This window comes from Amblyomma americanum, chromosome 1 (assembly GCF_052857255.1).
Source record: "Amblyomma americanum isolate KBUSLIRL-KWMA chromosome 1, ASM5285725v1, whole genome shotgun sequence".
Lineage (NCBI taxonomy): Eukaryota > Metazoa > Arthropoda > Arachnida > Ixodida > Ixodidae > Amblyomma > Amblyomma americanum.
Window position 1 is genome coordinate 159,971,532 of NC_135497.1, and position 19,127 is coordinate 159,990,658.

Sequence of the window (19,127 nt, forward strand, 5' to 3'; positions counted from 1 at the left end):
AAGTACGTTACCCGTTACAGTTCCGAAATGGTAACGAGTACGTTACTAAGTTACCGAAAAAAGCAACGCGTTACCGGTAACGCCGTTACTTGTTACGCGTTACCGCGAACACTGGCTGAAAGTAATATGGCAGTGTTGTTTTATGGTTATATAGATTGCATTGTGAGGTTTTAGTGTCCCAAAGCTACTCAGGCTGAGGGACGCCGTAGCGAAGTGCTCCGAATGTTTTCTACCAGCTGGGGCTCTTTAACGTGCGATGACATCGCACAACACACGGACGTTTCTTATATACATAATGGTAAATATAATGCAACATTAGAAATTTCAATGTTATAATGTTCAAATCATAACCGTAAAACAATGCGCCACGGTGGCTCAGTGGCCTTGTCGTTCGGCTTCTGATTGAGCTGCTGATTTGAATATTGCACCATTAATATTTCTAAAAATTTCTCTTCCATCGAAATTGGGCCCCCGCGGCCGGGTTCGAACCCGCGATCTTGGGATCAGCAGCTGAATGCCAAAGCCACTGAGCCATTTATGGTTATGATTTGAACATTATAAAAACATTACAATTTGTAATGTTTTATAACTATGATTTTGACATTAAAATAGAGTTTCGAACCCTGCTTCAGAATAATGTTTCGTCCAACGTTGTTCTCCAAATTCGCGGTTGTGGTGATTACTTTGGAAGGGGAATACTCTGAAATCTCGATAGTGGAGAGTGAACATAATTGTACTGTTGGTCGAGATAATTTATCTTCTTTCCCCAATCCTTGACTGGCTGTGTTTTCCTTTCCCCAATCCTTGATTGGTTATTCAGAAAAAATATACCAGCCTGAAGACGCACACAGGAAAACTGAGAAGATAGGAAAGAGGCTGGCTACTACCAACTGTTTATTCGTAAGTCCGGGGCTCAAATATATACAGGGCACTCAATCGCATGACCCTCTCACAATCGCTATCACATCAACCTTCCATGGTGGAAACAAAATTTAACAGTGACAGAAATACCTTCTATCTCACAAAAGATCACCCAGTTACCGTTGCGTACTTCTAGTACAAAGCCATCTTAGCAAAAGCAGCTTCATAATAATCATTGCAAAAAACAGTCATACACAATAAAACAGCAAGATAAAAATATGGAACGCTTCAGTGCATAAGTATCAAATCACAATAAAAAAACACGCAGAACGGAATTTTTCATTCTTAGAATGCACACATTCCCTGTCAAGGCCCGGAGGTTATGGAACAGATTCTGTGAAGGCGATTTCCTTACTCCAAAGGGCAACAGAACAATCACTACAGCATGCGTCTCCTATCCTTGTAATCAGAAAGGCCTCTAGAGTTAACCGATTTTCATGAATTCCTGGTTGATTCGATTAAGTCGGGGTTAATCCCTTTTCATCTGCCAACCCCCTGAGACGTCACGCTAACAAGTCCAAGATGATTAACAACGACTTCAAGAGAAATAGTCGGCGTCATTGGCTGGAGGGCCTCCTTTGAGGGGCATTTGCCACTTTGTTCTTGAGTTGCATCTGACCAAAGTACGCCGTCATCTAAAATCCTGTGGCTTTGCTCTTCGCGTTTCACTTGACGCTAACTGTATACAACGACGCTACGAATGTCAAGAACACTGGAGGCAATCCGAATATTTTTTTTTATTCGACGTGCGCATACGTGCGCCGAAAAGGGGCGTGCATCTCCATGTTCCTGGTGCTGGCTCGCTCCCCCTCTCGAGCCGAAGGAAAGAATTTCAAGACGTGAAGGAAAGGGGTTGGGGGACGCTGAAAGGACCACTTAAACCGTGAAGAAAAGTTCGGGGAACCTGGAAGAGCTTCAAGCCACCAAGAAAAGAGTCACCGAGAGCCCGGCGATCCTCCCATTGTTATAAACCGGACCCCGCTTCCGACGCATACGCGAGCGCCAGAGCGCTGGCGCCGATATCTAGCACGGACAGATATCGGCGCCTCGCCGAGGTTCGCTGGCGTCTCCTGCAGTGCGCATGCGCAGACCGGTTCTGGCGCCAAGACCGCCGACGCTGGGCGCGTACGCCCAGGAAGCACCCTTGGAGTTGGCGCTGCTATCCTGGGTAGTATGTGGTGGCGCCATCTTCTGTAAGTGAGGTACTGTGCAGCGATATGTGTATATGCGCATATGCGCGACGCCGCATCATGCAGGTGGCGAAGCAGAGCCAGCCTCTGACATCATTTTATCACGCCAAAGCCATAGCTAGCACCCTGCCAGCCGCCAGCCGCGGCTGCCTTCACCGCAGCATCCTGAATGGGACAGTTGCCGTGCCTTTTCTTTCATCACAACCTCGTCCTCTTCGCCATGCACGCTACTGGTATACTGTAAACAGTTCCTTCCAAAAGCCTAGCATATCGTTCAGTGTCATCCGATCGATATAAACCGAATGCAGTCGATGCAGGTGCAGGTGCAAATGCAGGTGCAGACGGAGGGCGCTGCTTTCCTGGGGCGCGAGAAAAAGTTTTACGCGGACAGAGAAATAGCAGATGCAGTCATGGCACAAACCTCCGCCCTTTCAGAGGGTAGAGGCGCAGGACCCTCTTTACAGTTACCCGCCGTCCTTCTATGGAAGGCAGCTTGTGACACGCCGTTTAAAACATGCTTACCCTTAATCTGTTCCTACAATAACGTCGTCCCTTCCAGCAAGTGGTGTTGTATATAGACGGTGCAGCAAGCGGTTTTCTGCCCGTTAATTTTTTTCTTTTTTGCAGCTCCGGAGCACCAGTCCATAGACCGCAAGAACTGGCTCATCCACATGCACTTCGTCCGCCGGGAGTTTGACATCTGCAAGGCACTCATTAAAGAAATGCTAGCTGAGACGAAAGGATACTGCGAATATGCTCTCTACATACAAGGTACACTTTGGTCGGATTCTACATGGGTTCTATAGCTATAGTAAGTGGACTGTGGTGGAACTTTAAAAAACGAGTCCCGCTTAAGCAAGTGAAACTGTGTTCCAGGTACAGAATCGATGAAACATAATAATAATAATAATAATAATAATAATAATAATAATAATAATAATAATAATAATAATAATAATAATAATAATAATAATAATAATAATAATAATAATAATAATAATAATAATAATAATAATAATAACTGGTTTTTTGGGGAAAGGGAATGGCGCAGTATCTGTCTCATATATCGGCGGACACCTGAACCGCGCCGTAAGTGAAGGTATAAAGGAGGGGTGAAAGAAGAAAAAGGTGCCGTAGTGGAGGGCTCCGGAATAATTTCGACCACCTGGGGATCTTTAACGTGCACTGACATCGCACAGCACACGGGCGCCTTTTGCGTTTCGCCTCCATCGGAACGCGGCCGCCGCGGTCGGGTTCGAAACCGGGTACTCCGGATCAGTAGCTGAGCGCCCTAACCACTGAGCCACCGCGGCGGGTTTGATGAAACATGCAAGACAACGTTCTGGTGTAAATAAAAAGTTCTGTGCCGAACAGTTTCACATAGGCGTATCTGGAACACCGTTCCGGCCATATGCTAAAGAGTATTACATGGTACTGTCGTTCTGTACGCACCGCCCTAGGTTTCGTAACGCTCATCTGCAAGAGGAGGACTTTCTGCGCGTGCTTTTCGACAGTTTCGTTCTCCTTGTTGATTTCTGCTCACCATAGCTGTCATATGCTGATTGCTGTGCTATTCTTGGAACGGTAAAAATATGGAGCGATGGTTGTGCGCAGTGCATGATTTTTTTGTGTTTTTTTTGTTCTCAAATGCAATAGTTCGCCCCCGTCTTTCGTGCACCCTATAAACACAGATTAGCCTATAGATGAGAATAAGAAGGAAGTAAGCTGTCCTCTAGCGTATACTCCCTTTTAGGTGAGGGGTACGAGTATATTTCAATCACTAGATATACGAGTAGGTATTCCTTACTTTTGCATCGCAAGACATATCCCCAGTGCAAAACATAGTAACATGACGCAGTTAGTAATGGGAAGTGGCTTTTGAGTGTGGCAGCGGAGGTCTTGAGGCTAGGAAGTAGAGGAGACTGAAGCCGCGGTTAAAATATTCGTAACTGCTTGAACTTCGCATGTTTTAAAGAGGGAATTTGTTTCCGTTGCCAACCGTAAGTATTCCGTATTTTTAGTACTGTAAATCGACCCCAGGGCTCGGAAAACTACTTCTGCCTTAAAAGGGAGTGCGCTGTATGACATCTTACTCCCTTTTTACTCGTATATAGGCGCATTCGTGTTTAGACTGTGTCTGATTAGCTGTGCACGCGCGCGCCTTCTTGGCGTGTGAGTTGAAGCTCCCGCACTTTCAGCATGTATAAAAGCTTCCCTCAGTGTGACGCTGCACCGTTATCACGCGCAGCTCTGATACTCCGCCACGAAGGAAACATCAGCGAATCGCTCCAAGTCTTCCAGTCGTGCGCCCTTCTCAACGGGGACCCCTCGATTCTGAAGCAAGTTGCCAGATCTCTGTAAGAACACACTGTGCACATTCCCCGACGAGCCGACATGGAGTTAATCATTGGAGAAATTTCCACTCCGTTCAATGAACTTGTCTCTAGTGTGAAGTTGCTGCTAGTCAAGTTTGCCACGATGTGCTTGTTTACAGTGTCTTTGTTCGCGGTAAAGGATGTTTGAATTCTCTCTCGTCTTTTGACACTAGGCCACAGCCGGTACTGTCGAAGCACTGGGCATCAGGCGGCTTGGCGGTAGGAGTGTAGAATTCCGTGAAGCCGGGAAGAAACAATAGAGAGGTTTAGCACACCGGAGACGTACTAGCGCGGACGCGTATTGGTTTTACGTTCAGGAGATGGGCATGCGCAGTGGCAAGCGCATGGCCGGGTAGGACCCCTGCGCAACAAGCGTACGTTTCCACTAGTACGTCTCCGGTATGCTAAATATCTCTAATATTTTGTCCACGTCCGCTCTGCTGCACTGCGAGGAAGTGAGGAGTGGTCCCAAGCTGCGTCGCGCCCTTTTATCCTAAGTCCGCGACGCCGCAGATCGAGGCAGAAGGAGCCTCTTGCCGCTCACAAGGGAAGGCACAGCGCCTTCTCTGTGTACAGTTTTGGCCGAATCATGAAGGTGGAAATCAAAACAGCAGCGCTACCACCACGCAGGGAAGTGGACGCGCATTGGTAAAGTCTCGCTGCAGAGTCTGCGTATATTTGCATCCCGGACAGCGAATTGCATGGCAACAATCAGTCGAGGGACGTTTCCGTTGCGCCGGCGCTGTTCCTCCTCGGTGCAGTCATCCCAATTGCACCCCGCAATGAACAACCTACTCGTGTTAAAGTGCACGCGGCCACGAGGAACGTCTCGCGAATTACAAATGAGCGAGCCTTCTGTCGGAAGCCGAGGCGCGCGCGTCGTTTACCTCTTGCTTCAAATATATAAATACTTCCTTGTCAGTCTAGTGCGTTAAGTGAATCCCCCTTGGAGAAACCAACCCTGCAACAAGGAAATAATCTAACTAGAAAATTTTGAGTACGCAGCGCAGCCTTCCTTTGTAATCGCGTGGCAGTGCCGTTGTTAGGACTTCCTGGGCTGTTTGTATGAGCAAGTCGATGTGGGTTCTGTAGAGTGCGCGGATTGTCGCACAGTCTACTGTTGTTGTTGCAAAGAGCACGCCTCGATGTAAGGCTCCATCAAGGCGTGAAGAACTGCATTCGAGAGATTTATCCTAGCGGAGACACTAGCGCAGACGTTTGCCAGATTACCGAACGCCTTCTGCGCACGCGCAGTGGCAGGGGTCGGACCAGGTGAGCCCACTGCGCGTGCGCAGGAGGCGTTCGGTAATCCGGTATACATCTCAGCTAGTGCGTCTCCGCTATGCCAAATCTCTCTCATGGTTGCTGTGTAGTTCTGCTATCATTATAGCTTATGTTTTCTTTTCAAAGGCACACTCGAGAAAATCCGCTAACCGCGTAAAGCGCTCGATCTCCAGTTTAAGCTTTGGAAATTCGAGTAGAAATCTGATGTTTTATGAACAGTGCAAGCGCTCCTTATGTCACGACCGCATACAGTCGTGTACGCACTGTGGGGAAGCCGAGCAGCATAAACTACGAACCAACGATTGAGTTGTGAATGACAGGGTTTGCAGCGTAGAAACAAAATCGGTACCATATCTAAAAGACTCAACGAACGTACTGCTTCATTTTTTGAGACCTTTGTAAAAAGGTCAATCATCTGCAAAAGGTAACGTGCATACATCATAGTGGTCCCCCCCATTATTTTTACAGATTTCTCCTGGGACGACACAAGGCGGCGGCCGATATTTACGAAGAATGTATTAAAATGAAAGGGAAATGCTGGGTGAATATATTTGCTTTTGGCGCTCCTATTTGCCTCCATGCACCATCCTATGTTAATCAATTAATTTTCTCTAGTTGCAATATCTAAACACGAACGAAGTTGACCGTAACGGCACAACAACCTCTCGCTTTTAACCTTATATCCAGGAGCAAAATCAGCTAAACAACAGGTCAGCATATTGCCCACTGAATACTAGACCACCGAGTCGTTCGCGTAGCGCCCCGTAAGCTGACTACGTTGCGGTTTTTTTTTTTTTCAGCTCTGTTAGAACGAGACATACTTGTATTTTGTTTTCCTGCATTGCCTCAAGCATGCCGTTCTCTAGTCTGACATCGGCAGAATGTGGTCCAAAACAGATCAATGAATGCGTTTCACTGATTTTTGCTTGTTTTCTTTTTCCTCTTCACCGAACGTAGGACATACTACACTATCTTGGACTCTGCTATACGAAGCTCAAGGATTACGAACAGGTAACTGAGCTTTAATGTTCTTGATATATGCAACGTCATATCCAGTGTGAGCAAATAAAAAAATCACTAGGGCGCGTGATTACCTTATGTGTTGGCAATGAGATATCGTTAGAAGATGTAGACGCCTTACCGAAAGTGACTTCACTTCCGGTCTAGTGACGTCATTTCCCGCCAGCCGTTGGGTTAATTTTATCACAGAGTTTCCCAGTGTATTACCTAGAAGAACGGCAGGCGGCACTGCACTTCATCCACCATGGGGAGGCGCAAGTATGGCGGGAAGATGAGGTTTCGAACTTGGTTTGACTGTTGTTGGGCATGAAACGTAGGACTCAGCCGTAGCGGTGCGACTCTTCTCGCGGAAAACCTCGAAGGAATGCTGTGAAAGTGTCCATGGCAGCGATAGCACTCGTGTTAAGCTATTAAAATGATTTCATCTGCGCGCTGAGGAGGGCATCGCGGTGCACATCGGCGCAGCTGCCGAATCAAATGCAGAGTCCACGTTTTCTGCCCAACACTGCAGCCAAGCCAGGTGAGGGACATTGTCTTCCCGGCATAAATTTTATGACCGGCGACACACTTTTTTCCCGATGAGGCTTTTAATGCTATCCATTAAAAATGTATAGCATGAAATTGCTACTCTACTATTCCTTCCTTTGCGCTTTTTTCGCTTCTCCTGCACACTTAGGCAAGGCAGCGCTTTTCTGAAGCACTGCAGCAGAGTTCACGCGACGAGACCTTCATTGCTCTCGGAGAGTTGCACATCGCCAACGACGACATGAAGTCGGCAGTCAACGTCTTCCGAAAGGCCGTTGAGTAAGTGCTCACACTCTTACTAAACGGCGCAGCTCTATAGACGGCTGACTCGCTTCAAATGCAAATGTTTTTTTTTTCTATTAGTCACGTGGTGATGCCGCACAAAGTCATTCTGTTTTTACGTGTCCAGCACTCGAGTTTTCTTTCCCTCCACACTTTTGTTTTCTTTTTAAAGCTTTCTCTACTTCCTTTCTTGATTATATGGACTGAGACAGAAGCACGGCAAAATTACCGCCTGCCTTTCTCTTTGCTAGCGAAGAGTTTTGCTGCTCAAAGCGTACACAGTGCATGCTGAAGGAGCGATGGCACACTTTCCTTCCCCGAAGCATGCCCTCGTATCGCGAAGAATGCGCGGTCGCTGTTCTTGGAGGTTTGTCGCAAGACATGGATGACACTTTTAGCGCCCACCGCTTGTCATTCGCAAGACGCGCAGAAAACATGCTTCGCGGGAAGCGCTGTGAAAAAGCTTCAGATTGTCCCCGCTTCTATGTGAAGCACTGCCCTCAACTCTCTGCAGTAAAGGTGCGGGTAAAGAGCACATTAAGGGCCGCTAATTTTCTCTGAACCCTCTTTTTCATCCCCCTAACGCATACACACCGCGCATAGGGCGCACGACGTCGAGCAAGCTGTTTTGAAACTTGGAAAGAACACTTGGCGCAAAGAAATTCACATACGAGAGACAAGGAGACAACGGACAGATGCTAAACCAACTAGCCCGGCAACATGCCTCACTGAGCTATAGTTCTAGAACTGCGGGCCCTTCTTTCTGTGTTACGCGCCAGCTTTTGGTGAGCTCCACTGTGAATGTCACGTGCCAAGCAAGACGCTACGCCTTTTGCCTTCGGAAAGGAATTAATCCTTAAAAGTTTTTTCCAAGCTTTAAGATGCTAAACCAACTAGCCCGGCAACATGCCTTACAGAGAAAGCTGCTTGGCTGCACTTGGCGTCAAAAATTTACGAACAACGTGCGAGTCTTAACCGAGAACACCTGTCCAGTTTCAAGCAGTATACCATACCATTCGCAACTAGGAGCCGCAGAATTTCGACTTTGGACTTACGTGTGTTCCGAAGACACCAGAGATGTGCTTATGGACGAACTTACGAGCCATGCGTTAAAGGGACTATGCAATAAATTAATTGAGATTACGTAAAGCAGACGAGAGATAGGCATTTCATCACTCGTCACGCCAACGCAAGAATTTTTAAGCTAGCGCCAATAACAACGAAGATATAGACGATTAAAAATTACGCTCCTCCTCTCCCCCCTGAACTCCTACACGCGGGGCACCAGACAAAAATAAAGAAAACAGCTCTGGGACTGGGCCCCGCCCATGAATTCGTCATCCGCTGACGTTCCTTTTGCAGCTTCCGGTTGTCGCTCCTAGCACCCCAGCAGCAGCGTCGGCGGCGTGATTGCGGAGCGCGTCGGGTTTCTTTGCTTGCCGTCTGTTGTAGTTAGCATTAATGGAGCCGGACCTCGAGGCGCGACTGCTCGCTCTTACGGCCGCGATGGGCATCGAGCCCTACGCGTTCACGCCGTACCGGCTGAACGCCAGCGACGACAGTAGGGACTCGGCGAGCCACTGCGAGTGGCTCCGGAACTCCCGGCAGAAGGAGGCGGCAGAGGAAAATTGAAACCATATGCGCGAAGGCAATGCCCTGGCTTGCGCTTGCCCGAGAGGGTCGCGCGGCGGCACGAGCAGACGATTTTCACGGCTACCGGAAGTGTGCCCGTGACGTCGTGGCTGCCGTGGCTCCAGCGAATGACAGCGTGTGGTGGCCTGGCGACGTCATGGGTACAGTGACGTCTTTTTTCACGATTTTAGTTTCAAAATCGGTCACTACGAGCACACCAATCGGGCCGAGAATTTAAAAAAAACACGGTTTTTAAAAATTCATAATAAATTGCTGGCTCAATTCCGAAGACTCATACTTGGTGTGAATGCTTCTTAGCATCATTTCTAAGCATTGAAAACATTTACAAGCGACTTTTTATTCATTGCATATTCCCTTTAACTGCTGCCTTCACAGCGCAGTGCGCAGAATGCGCGTGAGAAAGTCTAATCTCTAACCTCATGGTGGTGAATTTCCGCCAAGCTTAGACGTCTGCTTCCCCCCCGCCTCCCCCCCCCCCACCCCCGGCGGCCACGCCCTTCCGCAGTTCACGGTTGGCTGCCTGACATCCGGAAGCAACCATAACTTAACCCCTACCGGACGAAAACAAAGCGCACACAACCAAGCGCGACCCGCCCCGATTGTTCAGTGCCTATCACTTTCTGCCACAGGGCACGACGCATCGAATTCGAACCCAGCTGTGGCGGCTGCATTTATGCAAAAAAAAAGCTGCTGTAATAAGAATTTGGTGCATGTTTAAGAATCTGAAGCGTTCGATGTTAGCGAAGCCCTATCTGTGCAGCTGCGGCCGTACAATTAAACAAATTAATTAACCAAGTGCGTATGCTCTCCTCCTTGTAGCCTGCGTATAAGCTTTTATGAGCAAACAAATTACGGCTCAATCGAAAGAAAGCACGATACGCATCACCCAGCCGGCTTTACTAGCTTTGAAAAGGGGGGTTGTTTCTTTTTTTCCCGGCACAGGCTGTTGTTGGCGCGTTTATATGCGAACTTTATGCAACCATTTCAGTGAAAAGCCAAGCTCCCACGCTTCTAGATTTCTCTGGCTCAGATGTTTGGGTCGTTTTCCTCTGAACGGGACAGAAAGAAAGAACGGGACGTTCACAAAGGAGGAGCCTTTGCACTCGGAAAGCCATGTAGGTAATGGGCTGTTGGAATAACACTGTCTTTTACGCATGCGAAATATTCTGTGGTATCATATCACACCGATGTACAGGGTGTTCAAAATTAAGGTTTATAGATTTATTAAAATTAGGCACTGAGTGGTGCGTGAAATCGACCTCTGCACATCAGTTATGTGGTGAGGGGGACACAAAGTAGCATGGTAATTGTTGTCATCAGACACTTAACTAACGAAATTATATTAGTGAACTTTTCAGAAAAGCCGTTGCGACTGGAGTGAATATTTCTACTGGAAACAGAGGCGGTCGTATTTCTAGACTACTGCATTTGGCAGAATTCTTCTAGAGCAAACCTGTTCAGAGGTATTCGCCCCCAAAGTTTGCAACAATTTCGCGTAATTACGCATGCAAGGCGGTGGCAGTTGACGCGAAACTCCTCCCTGTAGTGTGCTGCGTTGGGCTGCCATTTCGATAGCCGAGAAGGAAAGCGTTATCATGCAGCTTCACCGGTCACTCTTCATTGTTGGGAGAACAAATGCCGCGTCATCACAGTAAAAAAAAATTTCGGAAAAAAATACAGACATTTTCTGGAAGCTGTCCTGCTAGAAAATGTTGTTTTCTGTTTTTCAGTTCTTCGGTTATTTAACATTTTTATTATTTACAGAAAATCCTGGTGAAATTTCTGTGAAGTTCCTTTTTTTTGTTTTGAAGTTAGTCTGTGATTTTCAAATTTTTCTTTCTCATTATTTACTGAAAGCTTGTAAAATTTCTGTGAAATTCACTTTTCTGTTTTCAGTGATTGTGTTATTTTACACTGTTTCTTTTCTATCATGTACAGAAAATCTGTGAATATAAATTCAGTTCAGCTGTCTGTTTCTGGCTGCCCTATTAAATTCTACACATTTTTCTTTTTGCTTTACAGAAAATATATTTGAAATTAATGCAAAGTTCTGTTCCTTGGTTGTTGTTCTTTTATTTCAACGTTTTTTTTTCTCCATAAAATACGATTTCTATGCAAGCATTTAAAAAAGTGCACATTAAATGACAACTATGGTCTTTACGTCGTTTACACCAATGGAAGCGTGAGGTTCCATAATTCGCTGCTCGAGGGAAGTTGCCTGTAGCCAATTTAACAACATATAAATATGACACATTTGCACAACACACTTATTTTCATCGGTACAGCATTGCCTGAGAGCCAAAAACCAAACAGCTTGATATGGAAAAACACTTATTAAAATGAAAGTGAAAGCATAAAACATGGGACCATGAGATTTAAGCAGTCTCCCAGCTCCAAAACTATTTCTGAGCACAACATTTATCAATTCAATAATCAAACACTTATTACTTTGGAAAAGAAATGTGCTGTCCTAGAAAGAGCAACACAAGCCAAAAATCTAAAAGTCGTAGTCTTTGAGTGCTGTTATGACTGCAGCAACTCTCAGTGCCAGGCTGTGTTGCTTTCCGCCTGTCTTCTCAACCTTCGTTCCTCTTTCAGGGTTAATAGTTGCAATAGCCCTGAAACAAAGAGCCACGAGCTAGCTATGACTAACGACCTGGCACAGTAACTAAAAACTTAATTTTTATAGTAAACATTCTCATTGTTTACGAGGCACATGTGATGGCGGAGTTTCAGGTCATAAAGGTACCATTAACTTGGTTGGCGTCAGTCATCTTTCTACTAAAAATATACATGTTGTACACTTGCACAACCACTCCAACAAGTGCAAAACAACTAAGATGTGTTAAAAAAAATCAGGTCTCATGCATGATCCGCTACGTTCTGAGTGATAAAAGCTGAACAGAAAAAAAAACACTAATTTTACCTGTTTCCACCCAGAAATAAAACTCTTTGTGAGGTGTCACTTTCCTGCTAAAGCCTTCTTGGCAAGCTCCTCATCACGATAAAGCAGCAGGATTCGTTTTATTGAAAACCGCACATCAGCTGGACTCGCATGCAGGTACTGCTAGGCGGAAAGAGCATATGGTGCTTCTACATTCTCATTGATTAGAGGCGCATGTGTTGGCGGAGTTTCTGGTCATACAGGTACCATCGGAAACAGATGTCTCTAGGACGCTAGTAACGCCAATTAAGTGCCATGTTTCTCAGTGATCACATCAGTTCTGTTCCTTGGTTGTTGTTCTTTTAGTTCAATGTTTTTTTTTTCCACAAAATACGGTTTCTATGCAAGCATTCAAAAAAGTGCACATAAAATTACAACTACGGTCTTTACGTCGTTTACACCAATGGAAGCGTGAGGTTCCATAATTCGCTGCTCAAGGGAAGTTGCCTGTAGCCGAAGCCGACATAAAGCTGTCGGCTTCGTTCCTAGCCCATGCATCCTAGGAACTCATAGCCCAGAGAGTCATCATCAGCCTGACTACGCCCACTGCAGGCCAAAGGCCTCTCCCATGTCTCTCCAATTAACCCTGTCCTTTGCCAGCTGCACCCACCCCATGTCTGCAAACTTCTTAATCTCATCTGCCCATCTAACCTTCTGCCGGCCCCTGCTACGCTTGCCTTCTCTTGGAATCCACTCCGTTACCCTTAAGGACCAGCGGTTATCTTGCCTTCGCATAACATGCCGTGCCCAAGCACATTTCTCTTGATTTCAACTAGGATGTCATTAACCCACGTTTGTTCCCTCACCCACTCTGCCCGCTTCCGGTCTCTTAACATTACACCTATCATTTTTCTTTCCATGGCTCGCTGCGTTGTCCTTAACTTAAGCTGAATGCTTTTCGTTAGCCTCCATGTATGTTTCTGCCCCGTAGGTGAGTACCGGTAAGATACAGCTGTTGTATACTTTTCTCTTGAGGGATATTGGTAAACTGCCATTCATGATCTGAGAGAACCTGCCATATGCGCTGCACCCCATTCTTATCCTTCTAGTTATTTCCTTCTCATGATCCGGATCAGCTGTCACTACCTGCCCAAAGTAGACCCTTTACCACTTCCAGCCCCTCGTTACCAATTGTGAAGTGCTGTTCCCTTGCTAGTCTGTTGAACATTACTTTCGTTTTCTGCATGTTAATTTTTAGACCCAGCATTCTGCTCTGCCTGTCAAACTCACTGATCATGATTTGCAGTTCACCTCCTGAGTGACTCAGCAAGGCAATGTCATCAGCGAATCGCAGATTATTTAGGTATTCTCCATTACCTCTTATTCCCAACTGTTCCCAGTTCAGGCCTCGGTATACCTCCTGTAAAGAGGCGGTGAATAGCATTGGCGAGATCGTGTCTCGTTGCCTGACGCCCTTCCTTATTGGAATTTTACTGCTGACTATATGGAGGACTATGGTAGCTTTGCAGTTGCTATATATATCTTCCAGTACTTTGACATAAGGCTCTCCTACTCCCTGATTACGCAATGCCTGTACAGAACAGTATGTGAAATTTAGCTTTATTATAGAGGAGAAGGAGGCACCCTTTCATGAACACTGTAAATGCTGGCCCCATAGCATACCTGGCTGGCCATTTCAGATGAGGATAAGCATAAAATGACACACACACATAACAGTCATATAAGTAAACACATGCACCTAGCATTTTAACCACATCGCATAATGGAAGTCTCTGTGTTGCTTCGCTTGAAACAGGGCAGGATAAAAGCACAAAAGGAATACTGACACATATCAGCTCGTAATGGAGACGGGTATGGCTGACAGTAAAAACTATTAATGCAGTCCTATTAACATTGCCAAATAAGTCATTCCCAAGCATAGAGGCGGTTGTTGTGGAGTGTTGGAATGTTGATATTGATAGTGGGATGGCAGACCATGTAGCAATCAATGAATGACTAGTTAAATGAAACAGTGAAAGGAAGCAAGGCAGCGATGTGGGCTAGTTGGTTGTACATTTGGTGCGAATAACGCGCTACACACGGACAAAAACCGACAACTGAAACGACGGACACAGGACAAGCGCGCACTAACAACTAAAATTTATTCTGGTACGAGGGCACATAAACACATTTCATGCACATGCTCAAAACAATCAATTTATTGCCACCGGCTGTGTTGCAAGCTCCTTCGTTTCTTGATTAGTTCAAACTCCTCACTTGATAACACCGAGGGTGTGCTTGCGCACTCGTCTTCACCGGCCTCCCTTATCTCAAAGGCTTCTCTTTTTTTCTTTCTTGTCCCTTGCACAAGCTAAAATTGTAGTCCGTTCAAAGTAAGGTGAGCATTTGTGATTTGCACAATGGGGTGCTTGTCCCGTGTCCGTCGTTTCAGTTGCCGGTTTTTGTCCGTGTGTAGCGTGTTATTCCCATCAAGCGAAAGGAAGGTCATTAATAAATGCAAGAAAAAGGGAAGGGCCAAGTACAATGCCTTTCGGGTTGCCCGAGGTTCCAAAAAAAGAAAGGCAGGATGAGCAAGAGTTAGCATGGGCCAACTGCTGTAACTGGCTAGGATCACTTAAATCCCACTCAGAACAGTACGATGCAAGACATTATTTTATAAAGAATTTTATCGCATGCTTTCTCAAAGAGACTAAGGTACAAGTGTATGTCACGAAGAACGAAAAGTTGGCTACCACAGGTATGCTTTTCAAAAAGCGTACCAATTTGGAAGGAACAATTTAATGGGCCACAACAATTTAGCAGTGTGAGAGTACATAGTATTTTTCACGATTAGGAACCCATGCTAGTCATAGAAATGATGCAATGATTTGGTGCTTGTGACATTATCAGAATTAAAAAAATTACCACATTCTGCTCTATGCAGCCATGCCTCGTTAATATCCACCCTGTAATATGATGGCTTTAATTATGGACCGTTTTTCTGGGGATCAAACTTTATCAAAGCATGCATGCCTTAACATGGAAACTTGCTGTTTGGACAAATGACAGGGTTTAAATGCACAAAGCCAATTGGGACCCGCATATTTTTTGTCGTGTAATATGGACTGCAATGTGAATGCCTGGACTGTGGTAACCAGCTACTATAACATAGCGCAAGGACTGTTAGAAGTGTTTGGTGACAAATACAGACTGAATCATATGGCTGTTGCACCGTGGAATTGCCCTTACACCACTTGCAGCATAGCGCGCAGTTTTTGCTAAACATTGAACTGCCAGGCAAGCCGACTCTCTCCGCTTGCACTTTCTGACTGACAAAGCACTTCTCTTTCTGGTGTCAAAATCATTGGCACTGAAAGGCTTGGCGACTCATTTCCTGGCGCACTTTGTTCACTGTACAAATTAATTAATTAAACCACTCGCTGCCTGTATAACATTTCTTGTTATAATCTAACACATGTTTACTTGCAACACTAATTTAATGTTTTTTTTTAAACAGAGCACATGGCAAGAAGAAAAAAAACCACTCGAGTTAAAGCATGTCAGGCACGAGGAGAACTTGACACAGGCGCAAAGCAGGGAATGTGCAAATGCAATCCAAGCAGTAAGGAAATGGGTTGAAATTAAATGTTATCTCAACCTCGACAGGTAGATGGCTGCACCGGTACTGTAGGACTTTCAGAAACGGCTCAACGTCAGCATTGCAGGGCCAACGACAGTGCAATAGCGCATAGCACATTTTGAAAAATCAAAATAAACCTTGTTAACATGGTTTTGGCAATATACACAAATATGGCCCTGCCACGGCCATACGACAAATGCGAACAGATGTGTGTCCACAGAAACGTACAGCTGAGCATGGTGGAAGGTGCAAACAAGCATCTACATTCAAGCAAACAAATTTAGAAATGCAGCAAATGCAAAGAAGGCGAAGGAAATCTAGGAAGCATTCTACATCTCTGACAAATACATTCTCATATGCCCACCATCGCCTTCATCCAGCAGGCAAATAATGTTCATTGCAGGCAGTCGCAGGTAAATGAGCACAGCAGATGCATGTGCATTGATGACATATGCTTCTAAAGGCTTCGAGAATGTCTTACACAAGCTGGTGCTGCTTACCTAGGAAGCGCTAGTTAACAAATGTTCGACACCAATAAAGCCGAGTTGTTGAGCACCTCGGCGACAGCAGTGTAGTGAAAGCAACAATGAGTATGGGATCAGGTGCTGATTCAATGAGTACAGTTTCTATCCCGATTGTCATGGCTCACGGAGCACTTTGATATCGCTGCATTTTACCAATAGCCATGGCAACCATGATAATGGACTTAATATTGCAAGCATATTTGTCAAAAATCTACCTTCACTCCACGCTGCCAAGCAAAAAGTAAATTGTAATCACAGCAGTTTATTGAAAATGCTTTCTATTTTTAATCACGATTCGCTGTAAGGAAAACTCTATGTACAGTTCTGATTCGGAACCAAAGTGTTCATATTAATAAGGCACAATTGTATATGGGTTGACTGCTTTCAGAAGTGTAAGCATCTGCTGTGGTCTTTTTTCTTTTTTGGCATAAGATAAAATGAAATGCTCATGAACATGAGCTGCACTAGTGGGCCCATATTAGAGACTTCTGCATTGGGAAACACCGGTGAATGAGTTGCGACAATGGTTTTTGTTTGTACATAAGTGTTCCTGATCTGGTGATATGCTACAACCCAAACTTAACACTACTGCTTTGGCTCAGACCATGATCGCATGCAGGGGAAGCTGGATTCATTCAATTTGTTATGGAAATATTTATTGAAGATATAGGCCCGCGCAGCCGGCAGGAAATTAAAAAAAAGACGCTCCAGATAAGAGAGCTGCCATGCACACCGATGTTTTCACACAGATTTCACAGTGCAGCCGACATACCATCGTAATCCGGCCACTCATAGTCGCAAATTGCACTTTATGGAGCACAACGCCGCAGAATGCTGGCAGCGCTTCTGTAGTCCCAGCAGAAAACAGCTCAACAGCCGAGGTCGTTTCGCATACGCAAAACACAAGTTTCAGATGGTCTCGGAGCACACACGGCGGTAGTCTAACACAGTACACACGAACTACGATCGATATCGGTGATGACTACGCCGAAGCACAACGGCTTTTTCTCGCGATCACTGCAACCGCTGCAACGAATGCGACTCGCTTCAGAGCACGAAGTTCATTTCGTCACGTCGCACTCACGGCAGTTCCCAAACTCGGTACACACGCGTGCACCCGTACCAGGATCTGCTGTAGCCTGTACAGTTGTAAGTTCAGTTCAGCACTTCGGAAAGCAAGGCTTGCGTAGTAAGATTTTCAAACGTAATTATACTTGCAGGCGATATCACTGACTGACGCAAAAGCACTCGTTCCGACTGCAATCACTTTCACTACACTGACACTTATCACTGTGCTGTGAAGCTTGCTGTACGAACAGGAAATTCACCCTGGGGAGCTGCTTCTCGCTGCTGTTCGTGAATATCGTCGCATAAATAAAGAACACTTGTAACTGTCACAAACGGCTCCAAATAAGCAGATCGCGAAAACCGGCACTGTTATGTCTGGCGTAGACTATAGCGCAGGTTTGTAGGCCGCTCGGTCAACTCAGTGTAGACGACGACAAAACAACTTGGGGGAAACTGCCGCTTGCCGCTGTTGCACACAGTGAAGCTCGAAGTCGTTGTCAACACTCGTAATAGTTACATGCGGCCAATATTATGTGTTACCAGCTACCACCTACTAGGCCTGGCACCGCTGCGCTGCTACGTCACGGGGTGCAACCATCCGCTCGTGCGACAAAAAGTTGAAGTTGACCAACTTCGTGTGCACAGGTGGATGCGTTCATGCGCCCCATTGTTCGGCCTTTGCGCAGCCACTGCGCACTGCCGCAACGACGCGTGCACTAGGGCCCCGTGTCGCAGAAAAGCCGTGTCGTCGGCGGCGTTGGCCGTGAGCAAAAAGCCCCTCCTCTCCCTCCTCCGACTCCTCCTCCTCGCAATGTACGCCACTGCCCCTTCAGATAGCGCGCGACGGCAGCGCCTCCCGCTCGTCTCGTTCGGGCGCAGTGGGGCCGTGCGGGCACGCAGCAATCACGCGGTGAGCGGCGAACAACGCAGCGCACATCCAAAGCGCGTTCACCACGGAGCTTGCGGCTTGCTGCCCGTTCGTTCGGCGCGGAAGCTATGCTGGCGTTTGTGGCATCGGGTTTGTTGAGAACGATGTGCCAACGAACTACGACTGCAACTTGAGTCCCGCGCGTTTCGGCAAGGCGCCTGACAGCGCTTCTACGTGGCTTGGAGCTCCGGGCGTCCGTTTCGCCGTAGGTAGCAGAGCGATTTGTCTAACGGGCAAGGTGCCGCGCCGAACGGGCGATGGCGTTCCGTGGACCCCCTGGCAGTGCTGCAACACGCTGTCGCGTTCCACTCTTAAAGGCGAAGCTTAAGCGTCCTCCAATTTTTTAATTGAGTGTCAAAGCTGCACCTTCACCACGAACAGGTTAAGGAGCATAAGCAGCTTGCAACCACACGGTGGAGGATGAAAGTTACACAAGGCTGATGCTTGCCCGCCATTTTGTGAGATGTGAGCTCTGTGCCCATGCCTTAACATTTCGCTACAGGAATCCACCTCTATCGAATGCAACATCAACAATACAGTTTAGAGACCACCTCAGGTGACAAAAAGCAAACCGTGCGGTCTGTATCAAGCGGCAGAGAATGTTTTTTCACTCACCTGTCCAACTAAACCGAACCAATTGGAGCAGCAAGAAATCCACACCACTCTCATGGAGGACGGAAAAATTACAGGAGAGGCCGTCACGTGACTTTTTTTGAAGCCGGAAACGAGCTCGGCGGCTTATTGACCAGGCGCGCTCTAATTTTAAAGCGAAAGCTTAATTGGCCGCAAACTCGCGATTTCGCCGTGGCGGTAGTCTATCGAGGCACGTAACG

General features: G+C 46.4%; 1 protein-coding gene across 1 annotated transcript in view; it reads left to right on the forward strand.

Moving 5' to 3' along the window:
• Nucleotides 1-19,127, forward strand: part of BBS4 (Bardet-Biedl syndrome 4) — a 45,820-nt gene that overhangs the window by 3,478 nt on the left and 23,215 nt on the right. Inside the window, exons 2-6 of the mRNA XM_077647508.1 lie at nucleotides 2,739-2,882; nucleotides 4,360-4,468; nucleotides 6,239-6,311; nucleotides 6,728-6,781; nucleotides 7,467-7,594. Of these exons, the coding sequence (XP_077503634.1) occupies nucleotides 2,739-2,882; nucleotides 4,360-4,468; nucleotides 6,239-6,311; nucleotides 6,728-6,781; nucleotides 7,467-7,594 (508 nt within the window). The remainder of the gene's footprint in view (nucleotides 1-2,738; nucleotides 2,883-4,359; nucleotides 4,469-6,238; nucleotides 6,312-6,727; nucleotides 6,782-7,466; nucleotides 7,595-19,127) is intronic.